Source organism: Pogona vitticeps, chromosome 1, assembly GCF_051106095.1.
Source record: "Pogona vitticeps strain Pit_001003342236 chromosome 1, PviZW2.1, whole genome shotgun sequence".
NCBI lineage: Eukaryota > Metazoa > Chordata > Lepidosauria > Squamata > Agamidae > Pogona > Pogona vitticeps.
The window spans coordinates 318583107-318602316 of record NC_135783.1 but is presented as its reverse complement, the minus strand read 5'-3'; the positions used below and the strand labels follow the sequence as shown (position 1 = coordinate 318602316).

The following is a 19210-nucleotide window of genomic DNA, read 5'->3' as shown; positions in this document are numbered from 1 at the left end:
ACCTGCACCAAATAAACCACAGCTCTAGTGCTGCTCCACAAAGGTGTGGGACAGCTTGCAAGAGGGGCAGGAAGGATTGCTATTACCGAAAAGCATGTGAACTATATGCCTGTCTGATCAACCTCTTAGTGTTGTATTTCTTATGGGTTTGAAAAAAAATATGATTACCTGTATCCTGTCTTCAGGAAGCTCTGTCTTCATAGCCAACATCTCTCTTGCATACACATCAGGATAATGGGCCTCATTAAATGCTTTTTCCAGTTCTTCTAGTTGATAAGATGTGAAGATTGTCCTAAAAGGAGTAAAATCTATGAGTGACAAAGTAAACATAAATGAAACGTTTAAAAATGTAAAAGGGTGGAAGACAGAAGAAAATTTCAAGAACTTGAACTAACTTTGTGAAGGGTTAGTTCTACAGACAACCAAATCCTAGAGTGAGGAAAGCCATAGGAAGTGAAAAGGTGCTTCTGTTTAGTAGCAAACCGCCATAGGCATGATTCTAGGTTAAGTCTTTTGCTCCAGTTTTTATTCTGATATTAGGTCCTGTTCAGATCAATGGGAAAATCCAAAGAAAGTTTGAATAAGATGGTGGGTTTCAGTTTCCTTTTATTTCCATGGAAGCATTGAGTATATTCTGAAAACCCTGAAACCAAAACAAATGGGCTCTTGGCTGGAAAATTAAATATAAGAGGAAAAAATTTTTTAAAGGCAGAAAAACCAAAAAGTTCGCTCCAAATATTTGGCCAAGTTCTAGAGGAAAACATTCAGACATTTTAATTTTGTCATCTTGGCATGATAAATTTGGTCATCCTTTGATGTTCCATTCTTCCTCCAAAAATTTGGATTGGACCACATGGATATCATCCTTCTAGCTATATAAGCTGTGTTTTTACAGCTTTTATATAAACTGAATTCTATTCTCATGTTGATCCTAATTTTTTTAAAAAAAAACTTTATATGGTCCTACATCATTTTATTTGGATTTAAATTTATTTGTAATCAATACTGCCTGATTCCAAATAAAATATGGAATACAAAATTAGACTCCTTACACAGGGCTTGGAAATTTCATTGTCTTTAGACTACAATTCTCAAAAACCCAAGACCAGGGTAACTGAGGATTCTGGCAGCTACCATCTAAAAAGTAATGTTTCCAGACTCTGACTTCTGTCTGATAAGTGTAGATCATGCAAAACCAAAAGAAAGATAAAAAAAAATACAGAGGATAAAAATATTGTGGCTTCATAAAGACTGTTATACTTTAATGTGAGTTTTCTTGGACAAGTCCATTTCCTCAGAATCCAGCAGTAAGAGGTCATGTTTTGCTACAGATTAGCACAATATTAGTAAGGCCTGTTGGCTCATGGATTTGGCTCTAGGTACGACAGTGACCAACTAGTCACTGTTACGGATTTTAAATGATTTAATGGTAAGAATTAACATTACTTCCTTCTGTAAAATTAACATAATATACTGTATGTCCCCCATATTGCTGAAACAAGAAGCTAACAAAAGATAACACGTTTGGAAATTAATTACTTTCTGATCTGTGTAAGTGACTTTCAATTCTGCAGAGGGAAATTTTGGTGACAAAACCCTTGTACTGAGATGGTACACACCACAGGTGGCTTGGTAATTAAGCTTGAATTTTAGGACAAAATTCAAGTCTGAAAAAGTAAAACCTGTTATTTGTTTTTCTCTAATTTTCTGTTGTTGCTGCAAAGTAACATTCAAATTATTGTTTTTAAGTGGAAGTCTTTCACTTCCAATGCGCTCTGAGCATTGTAGGATCATTTCAATGGATGTAGAGTAACAAGATAATCCTCAGCTTCTTTTTTCTTAAAAATGCCCAGTCTTACGTTTATAAGTGATCTGAGCAACACAGAGATCCTTTAACACTAACTGCAACTTCTACTTGTAGTTTTGCTCAGCTCTGTTGTACTGCCAATATAATGGGTTTCATACTAAGGACGTACTTCTTTTAGGTTTGTTATATCCAAAATAAAAATTTCCTCTTCAATTTGCACTCACAAAGAGATCTACCTAAAACTAGCATCTGGGCTTGGAAACAAATGATGTACAACTCTAGGTGAGGGAGGAAGATGCCTACAGATGATAGACTTTGGAGATCTCATTCACATGGTTCTTGTGCTGCAGATATGAATGAACATCAGACTATCCAGTGCAATTTTAAAAACATAAAAAGCATCTTTGATTAATCTACTGATGAAGGAGATTGCATACTGCCATTTTCATCTGACTCTACGTGTTACAGCATATACACATGTATCCCAGGTAATATGAAATCAACACCCACTCCAAGAAATACAGCTTAAAGAAAAGAAAGAACTCTAAAGAAGTCAATCAAATTTTTTAAAAAATTCATTTTAAAAAATCTATACTTTTCAAATAGGATATCTCAGGTGCCCTAGAATTTTTTCCTTGTATTTAAAACACAAAGAATTGTATCAGATAAATAATGATATTAATGAACATGTGATTAACCAGAATGTGTTACTATAAGGGATCTCTTCATCAATAAACTTTTATTTAAATTTGCTTCTTTAGATGTGCAGGGCTTGTAGTCTCTCCTCCCACGACCCCAACTCTGCTTTTGCCCTCCTGAATCACAGTTAACACAGGTGGAACAAACTTGTTTAACTGTTCCCTAACATTTTGGCGTGGAAAAATGAAAACAATATATCTTATTTTTGTTTGGAAAAATCGGAGAGGTCATCGGGATTGTTTTAAATTCTCCCACTTCTATTTCCTGTAAAAAAAAATGCTGGCAGAAATGCACTCTGAGGAAATCCACTCTTATATTCCGTTTGTTTTTAAAATACTTCAGTCCCCTTTTTACCAAACAACTCACCTTCCCCATTTTGCTCCCTACTGTGTCTCAAAAATAAAGAGACTTCTCTCTCCTTTCCACTTTGCAACTTCTTTTTGGAAAGGCATTTCTAGAGGATAACTTTTTTGGGGGGGGAGGGAAACAGTTCAATATTCTAGGCAAGGAAAATACATGTTTCATGTGAACGAAGGCTGATTACACAAACTCCTACATCTGAATTTTCAGTTTCTAATCCAAGTTCTATTCTGGATTCCATTCTGGCACGAATTACGTTCCAATTCTCATCTCCGTCTAAACGTCGAACCCACCCACCCCCGTTTATATCCGCCCACTTCCCCTACTAAGTTCCTGTCCAGATTTCTTTTGACCACATACGGTGAGCATCGTTTTTGCCAGTTCCGAGGGGAAAGGACCCTTCCCTTCGTTCCTTGCTCTTCATCCCAGCCTGCCGTTCCCGCAGTCCTTGCCTGGATCCACACATTTGGGGCTGGCTCTTAGTAGACCCGGCCGAATTGCTTCCCCCAAACCGTGGCCAGATGAAGGCGTCGCCTCGGCCTTTTGTCTTGAATTCCAAGACATCGCGGAGTTGCGACTGGCTCGCCCTGGACCGATAAATCTGCATCTACCTTAGCGATCCCTGCGGTGCCAACAAAGGCTGCGATTTCGTTCTCATAATAATTCTGGGCGAAGGAGCACGTCGTTTTCCCTAAAGAGGGCGAGGGAGGGAAAGGCAGGTAAAGTTCCAGAGAGCCAAGGCTACCCTGAACAGAGGAGGCTTGGGGAGACCCGGGGAAAGGATGCTAGCTTTACCTCCGAAGCCCTTTTATTCACTTTCTCCTCCGCTAAAACCGCACATCCTCGTCTCTGCAAAACGTATTGGCAGCGAACACAGTATTTTCTTGCTACGCACAAAAAAATGCAGGAGCAGCAGCAGCAAGGTGGGTGAAGAATTAAATCCGCCTCACAACCACCTTTGCTGACCTGATGATTCCTATGCAGTTGTTCCTTTAAAAAAAACCAAACCAGGTGCCACGTTGGTCATTTATAGGAGGCCTTTTAATACCATCTAATCAAAACAAAATCAAAGATTCTGATTGGGCAAAAGGCCGGTTCGATTTAAAACATACATGCACACACACACACACACACACACACACACACACACACACACTAATAAGCCCTTAGATTCTTGAATTGGGGAGGGAAATCAAGGCAAAACTCAGCCTCAAAAGATCATTGGCGCAAACGCGGCGTGCCGGAGGTCCCCGCGGCCGGCTCCCTCCGCGGGCGGCGCGCCTTCTGGCCCCGGGGCCACTCGGAGCGAGGAAGCCGGGCGGATTAGACCGGCCTGGGAAAGGCGAGGGGCTTGGCCGCCGCTCCTTGGGAGAAGAAGGGAAAGTGCTCCGGGCAGCCGCAGGCCAGGCAGACCGACAGAGGCGAGGAAGGAGCTCCCTGGGGGCCTCCTCTCGGAGGTCTGACGTTTCAAAACAGACAACAACACTCACCCCAAAAAGGAGGCCTAACAAAAAAAAAAACCAAAAAAAAAGCTAAGCTTGGAAAATCCGGCCCCAGGGTGATGATGTTCTCCCCCCGTTTTGAGCCTTGTCTGGAAAGAAGCCTCCACTGAGATCTTGAAAGCGATGTAAAGGCATGGGATGCAAGGAAAGGTCACACCTCTTGCTGGCATTTTCCACAGTCCAATTCTACACTCTAGAAGACACATACACTCCAAAAGAGAGAGAGATGAGGGAGCCTTGGGGAGGGGGAGGGGTAGGGGAGGGGTGGGGGGGTCCGACTTGATAAGAGAGACTCAAAGGCAGAGACGGAGCGAAGTGCCTACCAAGGGCCGGCGGGGGGGGATCCCAGAGACGTCCTACCGCCTGCACCGGACTCGCTTCCCTCCTCCTGGGGCGAACGAGCGGGGCTGCCTTACCTGTGCCGTCTCTTCTTCCGCTTCTTGCTCTGGTTTAAGGAGGATTTTGACATCTTTCTGTCGCTGGAAGAAACATCTTCGGAATCTGGGGACAGAAAGGCGGCAGCTAATGGAGCGGGGTAGAAAGCTCCCGGACTGGGTTTTTTATGTGTCTCCCCTCCCGGCTCTCTAGGACATGCCAGTCAGCTTAGGGGAGCATTATCCCACCTCCCGGAGGGCGGACCTGGATTTTGGGGTGGTTTGTGTTTTTTGTTTTGTTTTTTTCGTTTGCTTGGCTCCGATTTTCGTTTCCTGGGTGCGCCCTAGAGGTCCTTCCAGCTCCGAGATGCCTCGTTTTTTTCACGCTATTCTCTCTCCCCCCCCCCTTCTCTTGTCTCCTTCCTTCCTGAGCTTGGATGGCAATTTTCTTTCCAAACCAGCTGTTTATCCGGCATTTTCCTCAATTTCTAATTTCAGCTGTCAAAACTGAAGGAATTAAAAAGTCTTGGGATCCTAGAACTATTTAAGGCCTCTTCTGCCCTCAATCTGGGACTTCGGAACTGGAGAGGAAAAAAAACTCTGGATGAGCATTTTTACACATTAGACCTCTAGTCGCCTTTCTCCGCTCTCATTAGGAGTGTGTGTTTGGGGGGGGGGGGCGTCACTTTATTTTATTTTATTTTTTCATCCAGGTTTTCATTCCTGTTGTTTTAGCAAATCTGGTTCTCCTTTTCTAATTAGACCTTTCGATTTCTTTGCTACTATATATGATAAATCGAAGCCTATAGCCTGCAACCTGCAGCGCCGAGCAGCGTCAGGCCCTGCTTTTGGGTCCAATTCGTACTCCACAGAAGAGACCAGAAGGGCAGTGATTCGAACTGGATACGAATCTTGCCCCTTTGGTCTTCCTCCGGCGGCCCTTTGGCGCTTCTCATGCTCCTCCATCGATTTTATTTCGTTATTAACAAATTGAACGGCGGTGTTCTGCCTGAAGGTGTGCGCGGAAGAGAGACGTCGTTCGCTGGGCAAGTGTCACATCTGGATGAAACTGGGCTTCCCACGAACGGGAGAGGAGGAGGCTGCGCTGATCCAAGAAGGCTCCCCCCCCCCCAATATTTGGGAGGTTTCTCATTCGCTCCCTGTTGGGATGCAGCGGCGGCCCATTTGGAAGCAGGAGCGGCCCAGACGTGGTTGGCTAGAGGGACCTCTAAGGAGCCAAGCTGGGTCTGGGGGGGGGGGGGGACCAGCGCGATTGCCTTGCAAACCGATGGAGCTCTCCCGCCTTCCCCGGGTCGCTTTCCCGCCGCTGCCCGCTTCCTCCCGCCCCCACCATCGCCCCCCCCCGAGTTGCGCCCCCGCCGGAGCTCTACCTGAGCTGGCCGTCTGGCTGGTGTCCAGCGGCGGGGGGGCCCGGCCCAAGGGCTGCAGGTGGACGCTCGGCGGGTCGGCCAAGACTTCCAGGAAAGTGGGCTGCGCGTAGAAGCCCGGGAGGCTCCCGGCGCTCAGCAAGCCCATGCCCACGGTGCCCACCCCGGCGGGGCTGAGGACGGAGCGGGCCGCCAGCAGGTGTCCGGCCGGTAAGGCGTCCAGGGCTGCGCGCGGGTGCGAAGGCGGCTCCTTGTTCAAGCCCAGGATCTCTTGGATGCCGAAGCCCGTGCAGCGCGGCGCCATGGGGCCCGAGCCGGGCTTGGGCCCGGGAGCCGCGGCGGCCCCTACCGCGCCCCCTGCCCCCGTAGGGCCCGAGGAGGCCGGCGGAGGCGGAGGCAGAGGCGGGGGAGGGGGAGGCGGCGGCGGCGGCGCGCCGTCGGGGGCTTTGGGCTTGCTGGGCAGGCTGTGGGCGAGCGCCTCGCCCGCTTTGCCCGTCATGCTGCGGCTGGTCCCTTGTGCCCGCTCCGGGGAATGCTCGGGAGCCCCCGCCTCAGGCCCTTTTTATACGCCCAGCCTGGAGCCCAAGTGGGGTCAGAGCCGAGCAGCCAATCACAGGGACCAGCCGCGATTAGGAATTCCAAAATGCCAAATTGGGGGGGGGGGGGAGAGGTGAGGAAAGAGGAGGCGCGGGGGGGGGGAAGAGAGAGAAAGGGGAGGAGAGGGGGCGGCCTGGGGTGCGCGGGCAGCGGCGGGCAGAGGCAGAGCGCGGGCGCCGGGACGACTCGGGCAGGGCCGGGCCGGCGCGCCCGGCGGAGGGCAGCCTCGCGGCGCTCGCAGGCGGATCGGGTGACATATGGGGGGGACGGCTAACGGGGTGTCGCCCCCGAGGAGGGTCGCCCGGTCGGTGCCTTCCTAGAGAGCGGGAGGACGAGAGGAGAGGCTCTGCGGCACCTCGATGGAGACGGCAGGTGGGTGTGGGGAGGCAAGGGGACTCCCCTCCGGGTTGGGGGGGCGCGCAAGGCGGAGGGGCGCCGCTGGCAACTTGGAGGGCTAGGCAACAGCCGGAGGGCGGCCGGCCCTGTGGGGTGAAGGGCCCCGGGCAGCCCGGAGGGTGGCAGAAGAGCAGGGGAGGGAAGTCCGGGCGGGGGAGCAGCACGAGTTAAAGGGCTGCGGGGAGGGTGTGACTCGGTGCGCTTCTCTGTCGAATATTCACAGACAGCGGTGGGACCAGAGGAAGAGAGCAAGGGGGTTCGGTTCCCTCCAACTCATCCATAAAATAATTCCGGTGCCTTCGAAGATCACTCAGATTCGGATTTTACACCTTTCTTTCCCCCACTTCCGTTAAAACCAACAACAACAACAACCCACAGAGTGTCTGACAAACTCTTGTTCGGACAAACGGCAGGGCCGGCAGATACGCTGGTTTCTCAAACAAAGGTGTTTCGGATGGGTTTTGGTTTATTATACCAACTTCGCAGCTTCCTAATTCTGAAACTCTCGACCTGTACAATATTTGGATTAAGCATCAAAGCAGTACATTATTCGAACTGGACAAGATCGCCGCCTTTGAGAGATTAAAATGATTCGCTCACATTGAGTGTTGAAATTATGCACCACAGAGTGAGGGGTTATCCGAGGCTGGCAATTTATTAATGATGGGAGCAACGGAAATCTGCATTTTTCAATATGCGAAGTGTATATCCTTTGAGGTTCTTCGCCAGTATTTCTTGTAGGTATATGCCGGAATAAATGTTCAGTTACGAGATAGCAAAGCTGACGTGATATACTGTAAAGGCTATTCGAATATATCCCCTATGTCGCAGTAATTCGTTTTAAATAATGCAACTTCAGTGTCAGTTAAAAAAAATAAAACACCAAGTAACTTTCAACAACCAAATGGATAAAGAACCCAAACGTATACTTTAAAGAGATTTTTTTAATTGACTGTATTCTCGAAGGTTTTTTTAATTGAATTGCACTTTGAAATAAATTGAATGAAATAAACAATAAACTATATGCAACAGACAATAAAATAAAAGGATTCACCTTCAATGGAATGTGGATTTAAAGTTTTTCCAAAAAGTTCAGAATCTGACTTAAATTTATAGCTTAGTTAATTTAAATTTAATTTCATTCAGCAAATTATACTGAATAGTTGTTTAGTTAAATCAATAAAAAATCTATTTTTTTCCAGAGAACAACATGGAATTTGTGTCTTTTAGCTGACAAGAATCTCTAACATTCTGCAAAACCAGAATGAAGATATATTATTCATTCCTTGTAAAAAATCCAGATATTATTCTGAATGTATAATCTTAAATTAAATAAAACCAAATTACAGTTCTATGAAAATAAATACTTTTTAATTAGTGGATATTAACATGAAACCATGTTCAAATGTACTGATTTTAGTGGATGTTTAAATATTCAGTCAAGTAAAGTACTGCTGGAATTTCATCTGCAAACATAAAAAATAAAGTTAGACTGACCCACCAACACAAGAAATATTTCAGTTTTAACTAGAAGACTATAACCTTATTCTTATGAGAAGAGACAGAACTAAGAATATAAGACTCGGCTCCATAAACACCTTGCCAGCCCTTTAATTATACTAAACTAATGCATATAATAAGGAAAAGCTTTTTCAAGGGGGAATGCACAACGCAGTATATAGTAAAACATCTTGTTTTTCAGGATCTCTGATTCACCTCTTGCTTGTATGTTGTATTACACTGTGTCATGTTTTATGCTTAAATTGCACAAACTCTTTTGAAAAGTGGTGACTTTTTGCCAAATATTTATCCATTGCCAATGACTCAAAATTACTTCATGTATTACAATTTTTTTCTATAGAATAATTGTGAATGAAATATATATACCTGCACACCATTTAAGCAACTATTTACATAGTTTTCAGCAGATCATGTGCTGAAATAACTTCTGTATAGAAATTCATCTGTGATTGGAATATAGAATAAGAGCAAGGTAATCAGAGGAACAAATCCAAAATGCACATTTCTGTACTCTTTTAGACCAACTAAAAGGACACAGAAATGTGTTTAAACTTTTAACATCCCCAGAGATCTCCCCAGCATTCATAGGTGTCACTCTAGGATGTGCAACATAAAATCAACACATCATTTCCTAGAGTCTCATTTGAATGTTTTCAAGCTCCGCATTTTAATTCAGGACAGAGACCATGCAGATACCAAGGCTTTGATGTCAGTGAGCCATCCTCCTGACTTTGGTGCCTCATGAAAAGTTCTTGAGGTCAAAAGCTTCTTACACACTTCTGTCCCCTTGCAGTTTGCCCAACAAAGATATCACACTAATATGTGGGGTATCTGAATTACAATGAACAATAAAACCATTGTGTGTAGCTCTTGCAGGAACAAAGCACAACATTGCTGTGGTTTTGGAGGACAGGAAGTTATGATTTTTCTCTGTTCCTATTGAAAGCACCACCAGCTGTAAATGAGTTTTCACTTTCTTCCGCCTTGTGTGAAAGTTAAACACTAGTGTTTGCCCAACAATAACCACAAGGCATAGGTTTACATAAAGCACAACGTAACATATAGGCTTCCCCTTGCTTCTGCTGTGATAAAGAGTAGATGCTGTGGCATGTTTTTTAAAATTACCCTTGGAATCTCTACATAATTCCTGTCGCAGTCACATTTTCATTTTTGATTTTACCACCATGAGGTCTAGACATACAGTTACCCTGAGTGGAAACCTAGGATTCTTAATATTTTAAACAGCACAGAGAACACTAAATACAGATTTCTATATCTTGGTAACAGTTTGGCATTTGTCTAGATCCCAGATGGTTCATATGCTTTATGAAAAAAATCATATTGTTTTGCCAAATATTGGAATCCATGGCAAGTGCAAATTTGTACATAAGAAGTCATCCAGGTTTGATGCTTGGTTGCCCAGTTAAGAAGTTCTGGAGAGAGTAAGGTCTACAGATGTGAAGACCTGGTTAAAAGAGGTAGGGACCTTTCCCTGTGTTTCTGTAAGAGCTGAGCATCTTTAACTGGACTGTGGAAAATCTCTCATTCATAGCTGAATTAGAAATGCCACCATCATACAAGAAACAAGGTATAATATAATGGTTGAAAAACTGCTTTGAGCCTCCACATGTGTCATTGTAGGTGCAGCCAGCAAAGGTGCCATTTAGTTGTTGTTGCTTTTATATGCTGTCTTGTTTGTCAGTTGTGACTTGTGGCAACCCTTTCCAGGGTTTTCCAGGTAGAGAATACTCAAAAGTGGTTTTCCATTCCCTTCTTCTGGGGCACCCTGGGACTGTGCCCTTGCCCATGCCTACACAGGCTGGCTCTACTCACAGGATACACAGTTGGGAATTGAACTCCCAGCTTCTGGCTTCGCAGCCAGATACCTAAACCCCTGAGCTATCCAGCCAGCATTTAGTTGTTTTGCCTTTCTAAATTCTTAACATAGCTCCATTAAGTATGGTGCCACATACTGGCAGCTCCAGAAATAATCATACTATGATCCCCTACACACTAGAATACCAGGACTTTCTGGATGTGATACAAATGGCCTTCAAGTGGAAATGAAGCTGCTAAAAAGAAGTCTTGGATGCAAAGGAGGATACTACCCTGTCACTTATGTTGAAGGAAGATTCATCTGCCAGTCATGTTAGCTTGTGCTGGAACCACTGGAATGGTGGCAGGGGAATATCTTGGAATAGCCTTAAGTTCTGATATTTCTTCAAACACATGTTCTGGCTTTCCAAACTGCAAAAAATAAAAATTCAAGCAAGTTTAATATTTAGGCATTTTTTTCCATTATTGCACAGACTCGCTTGTGTGCCCTGGATGTTCTGTGTATATCAGTGGGAATCAGATGGTATCTTTGTGACTAACATTCTTGGTCCATCCTACCAAACTGGATTAGTTAATTAATGCAGTCTGGTACAGGTGGAGGTCTGTGCATTCTCCCAAGCAAAGCAGGCAGCATTTGCTTGCATGGGACATTGTACAGAGTTCTTGTACAAGTAATGAGGGGAAAGAAAGAATGTGAGAAGGCTCTAATGTGGGACAATTTGCTGGACAATCTCCTTGGATGCTAATGAACCTGGAACAATACAAAAGCTTGGACTTCAAACAGGACTCTGTTTCTATTTCCTCACAGAAGAAGAAAAAATATTTCAGTGGAGTTTCTCAAGAAAAAGAGGATGTGGATCTTTCAATGTGTTAAAGGTTACGAAGACTTCTTTGGTTCCACATTGTTTGGTGACTGACTACCAACAGCAATATTACATAGTTCTCCAAAGGGCTAATAATCAAAAGCCTTTGGCTAATACTGTATTTGTTTGATTTTTTTACTATCTTGAGCATGGCTAGTTGCTTCTGTAGTAATAGCAACAGCTAAATTACAGGGTTGTAAAATTACTCACTCCTTATCCATAATGCTTGCTAATATACTAGCTCTTATTTGGCACAAAAAAGAAAAAACTTTCAGAGTGGCTGGAAAACTTAAAACATTAAAACATAAATATATAAAAATTAAATCAGCATTTATAGCAACAACTAAATATGGTAAGGAGGAGGATACTACCCTGTCACTGATGTTGAAGGAAGATTCATCTGCCAGTCACGTTAGCTTGTGCTGGAACCACTGGAATGGTGGCAGGGATGTGGTGGCGCTGCAGGTTAAACCGCAGAAGCCTGTGTGCTGCAAGGTCAGAAGACCAAGCAGTCGTAAGATCAAATCCACGCAACAGAGTGAGATCCCGTCGCTTGTCTCAGCTCCTGCCAACCTAGCAGTTCGAAAGCATGTAAATGCGAGTAGATAAATAGGTACCACCTCAATGGGAAGGTAACAGTGTTCTGTGTCTAGTCGCACTGGCCATGTGACCATGGAAACTGTCTATGGACAAACGCTGGCTCTAGGGCTTGGAGACGGGGATGAGCACTGCGCCCTAGAGTCAGACGCGACTGGACTAAATGTCAAGGGGAACCTTTACCTTTACCTAAATATGGTAAAATCAATCAAAATGTTGAACACAGCTAATTACAGGATCAGCAATCACAGCTTTGTGAAAGGTGTAGTCTGAGTCCCTACAGAAGGCCACGAAGGCTTCCTTATCAAACAGAGCTTTCCAAAAACTACAGTAAAGGCTTTTACTCCTCACAGGCCAATTCTCAGGGTTATTATAGCAAAGGCATGGAGCACAACTGCCATGGAGTGTTACACCAGAGAGGCAGTCACAAACAGTGTATGAACCCCAGATGGTGGGTTTGTATTGGTGCCTTGACTATTGCCGGATGTAAAATGATAGCCACAGCGATTGTTATAAAGCTGGATATACTTTCAGATTAATCTCCCAATATCTATTAGGAGGTCTGTAGCTGCCTTTTCAATCAACTGAAGCCTCATATAGATTGTAATATTCAATGTAGAGCATTGTAGAATCCATTCATTCCATAAAGATTTAAAAGTAGAATATATGGCATGTTTAGGTCTGTGATTCTTTCTTAGGGATTCCTTATCACTTTTACCTGCTGTTAAAAGATATGGGGACAATCGCAGATCAGATTTCCCGCAGCCATCAGAACTATTATTCTGTATGTCTTTTGAAGAGTTGTACATTTCAGTCTTAGGGTAACCAGATGAAAGACCTGGCAGACATGGCAGATGCTTAAGAAGGGATCCTTAAATAGTGTTTGGAGGCTTCAGTTGATCCAGCACAATGACATATATTGGGTACCTGTGGTCCCCTTGTAACAGTATTCTTGAATTTGAGTTCATCTCCTGCAGCACAAGTATTAATTTTACATAAGAACTTCACAGAACGGGACTCAGTTTGCTGTCATGGCCAGCCAGTGTCGGTGTCAAGACAAATTAACCATTAATTCAATCAATCAATCAATCAATCAATTTTTATATTGCTCATCTGAGCAGCAGTCACTCTGGGTGATTCACAGTAGAATAAAACATAAATATAATATAGCAAAATGTTTCAAATTAAACTAACTTAAATATGATATGGACAATGAAACTTAAAAACAGTTTTAAAATTCTTAGTTATTTAATTGTTTTTTTTACTGTCAAGAAAGAGGAGATATATTAATTAATAGGCAGAGTGTGGAAATATTTTCCTTAAAAAACCTTCTAGCTATGTGACAGATAAAGATCAGGGACATACGTAGCAGAATTAGCTTCAAGTCTTTCCTCAGTAAACCACCTCTTTTTGCTTAGTGCTCCTTAGTTCTCCTCTCCTCAAGTGGCACTTACCGTCTCAATGACCCACTCGACCAGAGACAATAATAAAAGGTTCAGTTTTACTCATAGTTTTTCATATATCAGAACAAATTCCATTCTGTAGAAAAACAGTGATTTGTTACTGGTTACACAAACAGAGTTTAACTAATTAACTAGCTTCATAGTCTGCTTCCTGGCTACATGGCTCACTTCAGGCTGTCTAACTAAAAAGAGTGAGAAAGGAATTCTTGAGTAGAGAGGCATGGCTCTCTTCAAAACTCTGAGGCAGAGAGAGTATAATTGGCCACTGCAGAATTGACTGACATTCACCCCAGTACAGAAAGTTCCTTCCCAGCTAAAACCTTTTAAAAGCAACATATGAGGGTGCAATAATTCCAACAATATTTGTGCCATCTTCTGCCTTCAGCAGCTAAAATAACTTGTCTACTATGGAGAAGTTGGTCCATAGTACCTGGTACTATGCAGCTTGGCTTGGGATTGGGAGCACTAATTTGTGATATTTCTCAGGTAAGAAAATTTCTTTGGTTAGGCTTAGCTACTCACTGGGCTTGGGAGAAGCACAGTGAAGTTGTCTTCCTCTTTTTTAAAAAGCACGTTGGCCAGCATCTTACTCACTTCTGCAATTACACAAGGGCAATCAGACAAGAGTGTTCCGTCAAGCTCCTTCCTGTGACTAGCTGAACACACCAAAATTGGTGTGTGACCAGACATACAACTGACTGTATGGAAAACAATCTACTGGAAGACATGGTTGTTGTGAGTTTTTCGGGCTCTTTGGCCGTGTTCTGAAGGTTGTTCTTCCTAAAGCTTCGCCAGTCTCTGTGGCCGGCATCTTCAGAGGAGAGGAGTAGCACCAGAGCACAGAGTGTTACTCCTGTCCGCTGAAGATGCCGGCCACAGAGACTGGTGAAACGTTAGGAAGAACAACCTTCAGAACACAGCCAAAGAGCCCAAAAAACCCACAACAACCATTAGATCTGGGCCATGAAAGCCTTTGCGAATACATATACTGGAAGACAACTTATTAGGTTGCTGCCCAAATGTTCTTACATACACGGTTCTTCTTCAATGGATTTTTGCTTCTTTATTTTTTAAAAACTAGTTCTGAAGAATATTTATACATAATATACTTACAGGAGCACACAGACATACAGATAACATTAATGTTAAAAATAAAAATAGAGCAAGAGATAGGTTAACCATATAGCATAAATGTGAGATAAATTACAGATCTTCATTCTCTATGGAATTATTTCTAGTTGTTGAATATATTATACATTTTGTATAATGTTGATAAAATATATTAATTTTCTTTTATGTGCATTATAAGGCAGACAACTGATGTAGAAAGAGGTGGATCACACCTTTTTTGTGATCATAATCTAATTAACAGGACCAGAAAACATTCTTGATTTTCATTCAGTGAAGGCTTCTTTGCTATACGGACAATACATTAATGTAAGTGGTATAACAAAACACACACATCATCTTCTTCCTATATTGACAATTTGTGTTTACCTCAGGTAATACGTATTTGCACAGGATTTTGCAGAGACGCTCAAAGTGTTTTTTAATGCATTAATTCATTATGGACAACAATTTCAGTTCTACCCAAATATGCTTGTACAGTACTTAATTTTTCTTCCTTTTCATGTGACCCATAACGCAACTTTCTTGAAGAATGTTTCATTTTCACTAAGTGGAGTTATTTGTGGTAATCAAACAAATACCATACATGATGTTAGATTCATACCTTCCTGTCTTTCACATGTCACTTGTCAACAGATATTCAACTGGTCTTCTTTCTCCTATTATGCAAAATGTGCTGCTGCTTTGCATAATAGGAGTCTTCTTGTAAAGACTTGAAGTTGGGAGGGGGAGTCTTGTGGCACCTTTAAGACTAATAGATTTATTTTAGCATTACATTTTGCACTTCCTGCATTTTTCCGTGTATAAGATGATACTTTTGTCTAAATTCTTTAGACTAAAAATTGAGGGTCGTTTTATACACAGACATAAGCCGAGGAGAGAATCACATGATTGCAAAACTGCCCATACCTTGCTTCTGCAAACAGGCTTCCTCCAATCACGAGCCTTATGTACCGTATTTTTCGCTCCATAAGACGCACCAATTTTTAGGAGAAGAAAACAGGAAAATATAATCTGTTTTCTTCGCTCCATAAGACACACAGACTTTCCACCCCCGTTTTGTGGGGGAAAAAGTGCGTCTTATGGTGCGAAAAATACGGTAACTGATGTCAGCTGATGCTGAACAAACCAACTGGAACACACCTTGTTGGAGGTGGAGTGTGTAGGCAGTGCTCAGATGCAACAGAGACTGGTAATGTCTGAGCGTTCTGAGCCAGAGGCTGAATAAAGTGATAGTCTCAAAGCGTGATGCATAATATGACAGTACTGATAAATGTCACCTGATTACTAAATAAAAATGTATTCTGCTTTATGTTTAAAATGTTGTTTTCTTAATTTTGGGTTAGAAAAATTAGAAAATCTTATACATGGGGTGTTTTTATACACAGAAAAATACAGTACGTGCTTCCCATTAAAAAAGCTCCTCTGACCATTATGAACTAAGCAGAGAGAGACCATCGGATGGAAACAAGCATGGGAATGTTCTTCTGGAAGATGACTGATGTTGTCCAAGAGATGTGAGTGATAACTGAGGAGGTATTCAAATTATTTGTCCCAAGAGATAATGATTTAATTGTGAGATTACAATTTAACTATTTAATCTCAAGTGTTTAAAAGCAAGCTTCTACAATGGGAAAATATTGCATGTACTCAGATTAGACATGGAGATACATTAAAAATGAATTGTGATATTGATTAAAAATCGCTTATTCATTAAATATTTGTCCCTTCATATTCGTCAGTTCCAGAGACCTGGACGAATACAATGGGATGAACATTTGCCCATTTTTATTCATCCCCTTTCAAAGAGAGGGAGGGATAGCCTTCCCACTCTACCTATGGGCCCACTGTTAAGATGATTGGAAGGCCCGTAGGCCACCCAACTCCACAGCTTGTCCTCCTTCCCCATCTCCTCCCTACCTTAGCCACTGTCGCCATCCGCCACTGCCCATCGCTACTGCCATCCATCGCCGCTGCCCATTCATTGCCACCTGCTGCAGTGGCCTCTGCAGCCATGGTCTGCTGGCAGGGACCCTGGCTGCCCTTTGCAAAGATGGTAACTGTGGCTTTTCTTAGGCAGGGAAGCTGCAGCTACCATCTTTGCAAAGGACAGCCCAGATTCCCTTAAGGCAGAAGGCAACCCAGATTCCCTCCATGCAAGCGGTGCAGTATGGAGGCTGTGGAGGGCGCCATGGAACAGGCCACTGCAGATGGCAATGGCAGCGATGACGGCAGCCAAGGTAGGGAAGCGACAGGGGTAGTGGGAAGGGAGCAGGGGGGCAGGCTGTGGGGATGGGGGGGAATTCATGGTTTGTTGGTTCATGAGGAGAAAATTTGTGGTTCATAGTTCATCAACTTTGACAGACCATGAACCAGGACAAACTGCCATTTTGGCGGGTTGTCTCTAACTGAGATATCTGAGGACCTTGCTATGGGAACAGGAATTACTAGTAGCTTGCCAGACCTGTTTGGTTGGAAAAGCTGGCATTGTTAACTAGCGAGAACGTACTGTGATGCCCACCACTGCAGCATGTATCCAAGCCAGTATTCTGTCCAGGCTGTTTGGAAAAAGGAAGAAGGAATCATCTCAAATATTTGTTGTGGAGGTTCAGTCCCAAGTGGTCAATTTACTAAATTGAATATTGTTTGAGATTACATTCTAAAAGTACTGTAGAGATTGTAGAGGAGCTTCCATTTATTAGATATAACAAAAAAAAAAGCAAGACAAAACAACATTCTATTAATAAAATAGAAAGATATGGCTGAAGGAAAAGCAATCTTTTTCTTTTTAATTTTTTAAAAATTATTTACTTGCATAAATGATCTTGTGGCAAACAAGTAAACACTTTATTGAACTAACAACTTTTTAAATTGTCTATTTAAAAAGAACTTGAAAAAACAGCAAGGACAAGCATGAAGAAAGACTATGCCTTTTCAACAGTATTACACAGGCAGAGTACAGTATGTACAGATCTGCTCTTATATGTAAAATTGCCAATAGTTAGCAGAAAGCAGGCCAGTTATCAGGGCCTCAGCTACACAAAGGGGTAGATCCACAGTGCGGGAGATGGGCCTTATTCCATGTAAGTAAAAGTCTCCTTTTCATTTGGGGGACGGGGAAGCAGGTGTAGAATTGACAAGGGATATGCTTATTTCAGGAAGCCTACCATAGTTCCTAACAGTTGTAACAAGGGAGTTCTCTCCTCGCTAGTGGATATGTGCCTGGGGGACAAGGAAGATGCAGATCCTCTGATGCTACCAACTACTGTACCATGTTTACCCAGTAATGCACTGGGATGGTGGAGATCGGATGGCAGGCAGGTCATCTGATGTAGGGATCTGCTCCTTATGCTGTATCAATATTTATTTACCACAGCCAACCCAGACCATTGCCAATTTATACTCATGATCAGTCTTTCCAATAAAGTTGTTGATGTTAAGAATGTGTGTGTGTTAATTGGAAAGGGAGGTTGAGCGGATGTCTCAGGCTATCTCACATGGGCCCACAATTCTGACCTGTTTCCACACGCTGGTTTTCTTTTGAGCATACTATACAAACTCTTTTGCTTCTATTATGCTTGATGAGTGCATCTTCTAAGAGTGAAGCACTCTTTCATATAGAGACCACATGCAAGCCATATTCAGAAGAATGATCAAGGCCATGTGCACTCCACGTACTTCATATTATATACTGTATATGCAAGCTAGCAAAAAAGCTCGCAAATGGAGAATCTGAAACCTCTTTGTAATAGCTTTTTGAGAGATTGGTGTTATGATTTTAAAATTATTTAGAAAACCATAGATATACTAGAAATTGGCCTGAATTATAAACAGACAACATGAGAAATACCACTAAATTTAGAGAGAAATTGACACATGTAGTAAGTGCCAATCTACTTATTTTGAACAACCATTCCTGGCATATCATATTTCTGTTATTCAATCATTTGCAGTATATGCACTCCTTTAAAATATTTGCTGTATGGATGGAAAGGTACATTCTTTTTCTTTAAAAGTATTGTAGCAACAAAAAGGTTTCTAGTCCTCATAACTGCATAATCATACTTAAGTTGGAAACATATGGGTAGCGCCTCATAAAATCCCAGAGACTGAGGGGATCTAAGAAGCATTTCCAATAAACAAGGGATCAGGGTTTACGTCCTGCTCAGCTTTCTGTTCTATCCCCCTGCTTATTGTTCCTTTTCACTGATACTATTGATTGTCTAAACCCAATGTCAGTGCTCTTCCCTGATTTTCATTCTACTTCCAGCCATAAAATCCAAACTATTTGGAAATTTTGAACTGTGATAAATAGATTTTACCAGGAAGGAAGGCAGGAAAGCAAAGGAGGAAAGAAAAACCCAGAAAAATTGTAAGCTATTTAAATAATGATAAAGGTAAAGGTTCCCCTTGACATTTAATCTAGTCGTGTCTGACTCTAGGGGGCGGTGCCCATCCCCATCTCCAAGCCGCAGAACCAGCATTTGTCCGAAAACAGTTTCCATGGTCACGTGGCCAGCGCATATAGTCACGGAACGCCGTTACCTTCCCACTGAGGTGGTCCCTATTTATTTACTTGCATTTACACGCTTTCAAACTGCTAGGTTGGCGAGGAGCTGGGAGAAAGCGACAGGAGCTCACTCTGTCGAGTGGATTCGATTTTACGACTGCTGGTCTTC

At 42.9% G+C, this 19210-nt stretch overlaps 1 protein-coding gene across 2 annotated transcripts in view; it reads right to left on the bottom strand.

Moving 5' to 3' along the window:
- The window catches only part of VSX2 (visual system homeobox 2), a 36490-nt gene extending 29806 nt beyond the window's left edge, over positions 1–6684 (bottom strand). For both annotated transcript variants that reach the window (XM_072986418.2, XM_072986419.2), the window contains exons 1-3: positions 6134–6684; positions 4785–4869; positions 169–292 (exon numbers count right to left, since the gene is read on the bottom strand). In XM_072986418.2, the coding sequence (XP_072842519.2) occupies positions 169–292; positions 4785–4869; positions 6134–6629 (705 nt within the window). In that variant the 5' untranslated portion in view covers positions 6630–6684. The remainder of the gene's footprint in view (positions 1–168; positions 293–4784; positions 4870–6133) is intronic.
- Positions 6685–19210: the final 12526 nt, after the last annotated feature.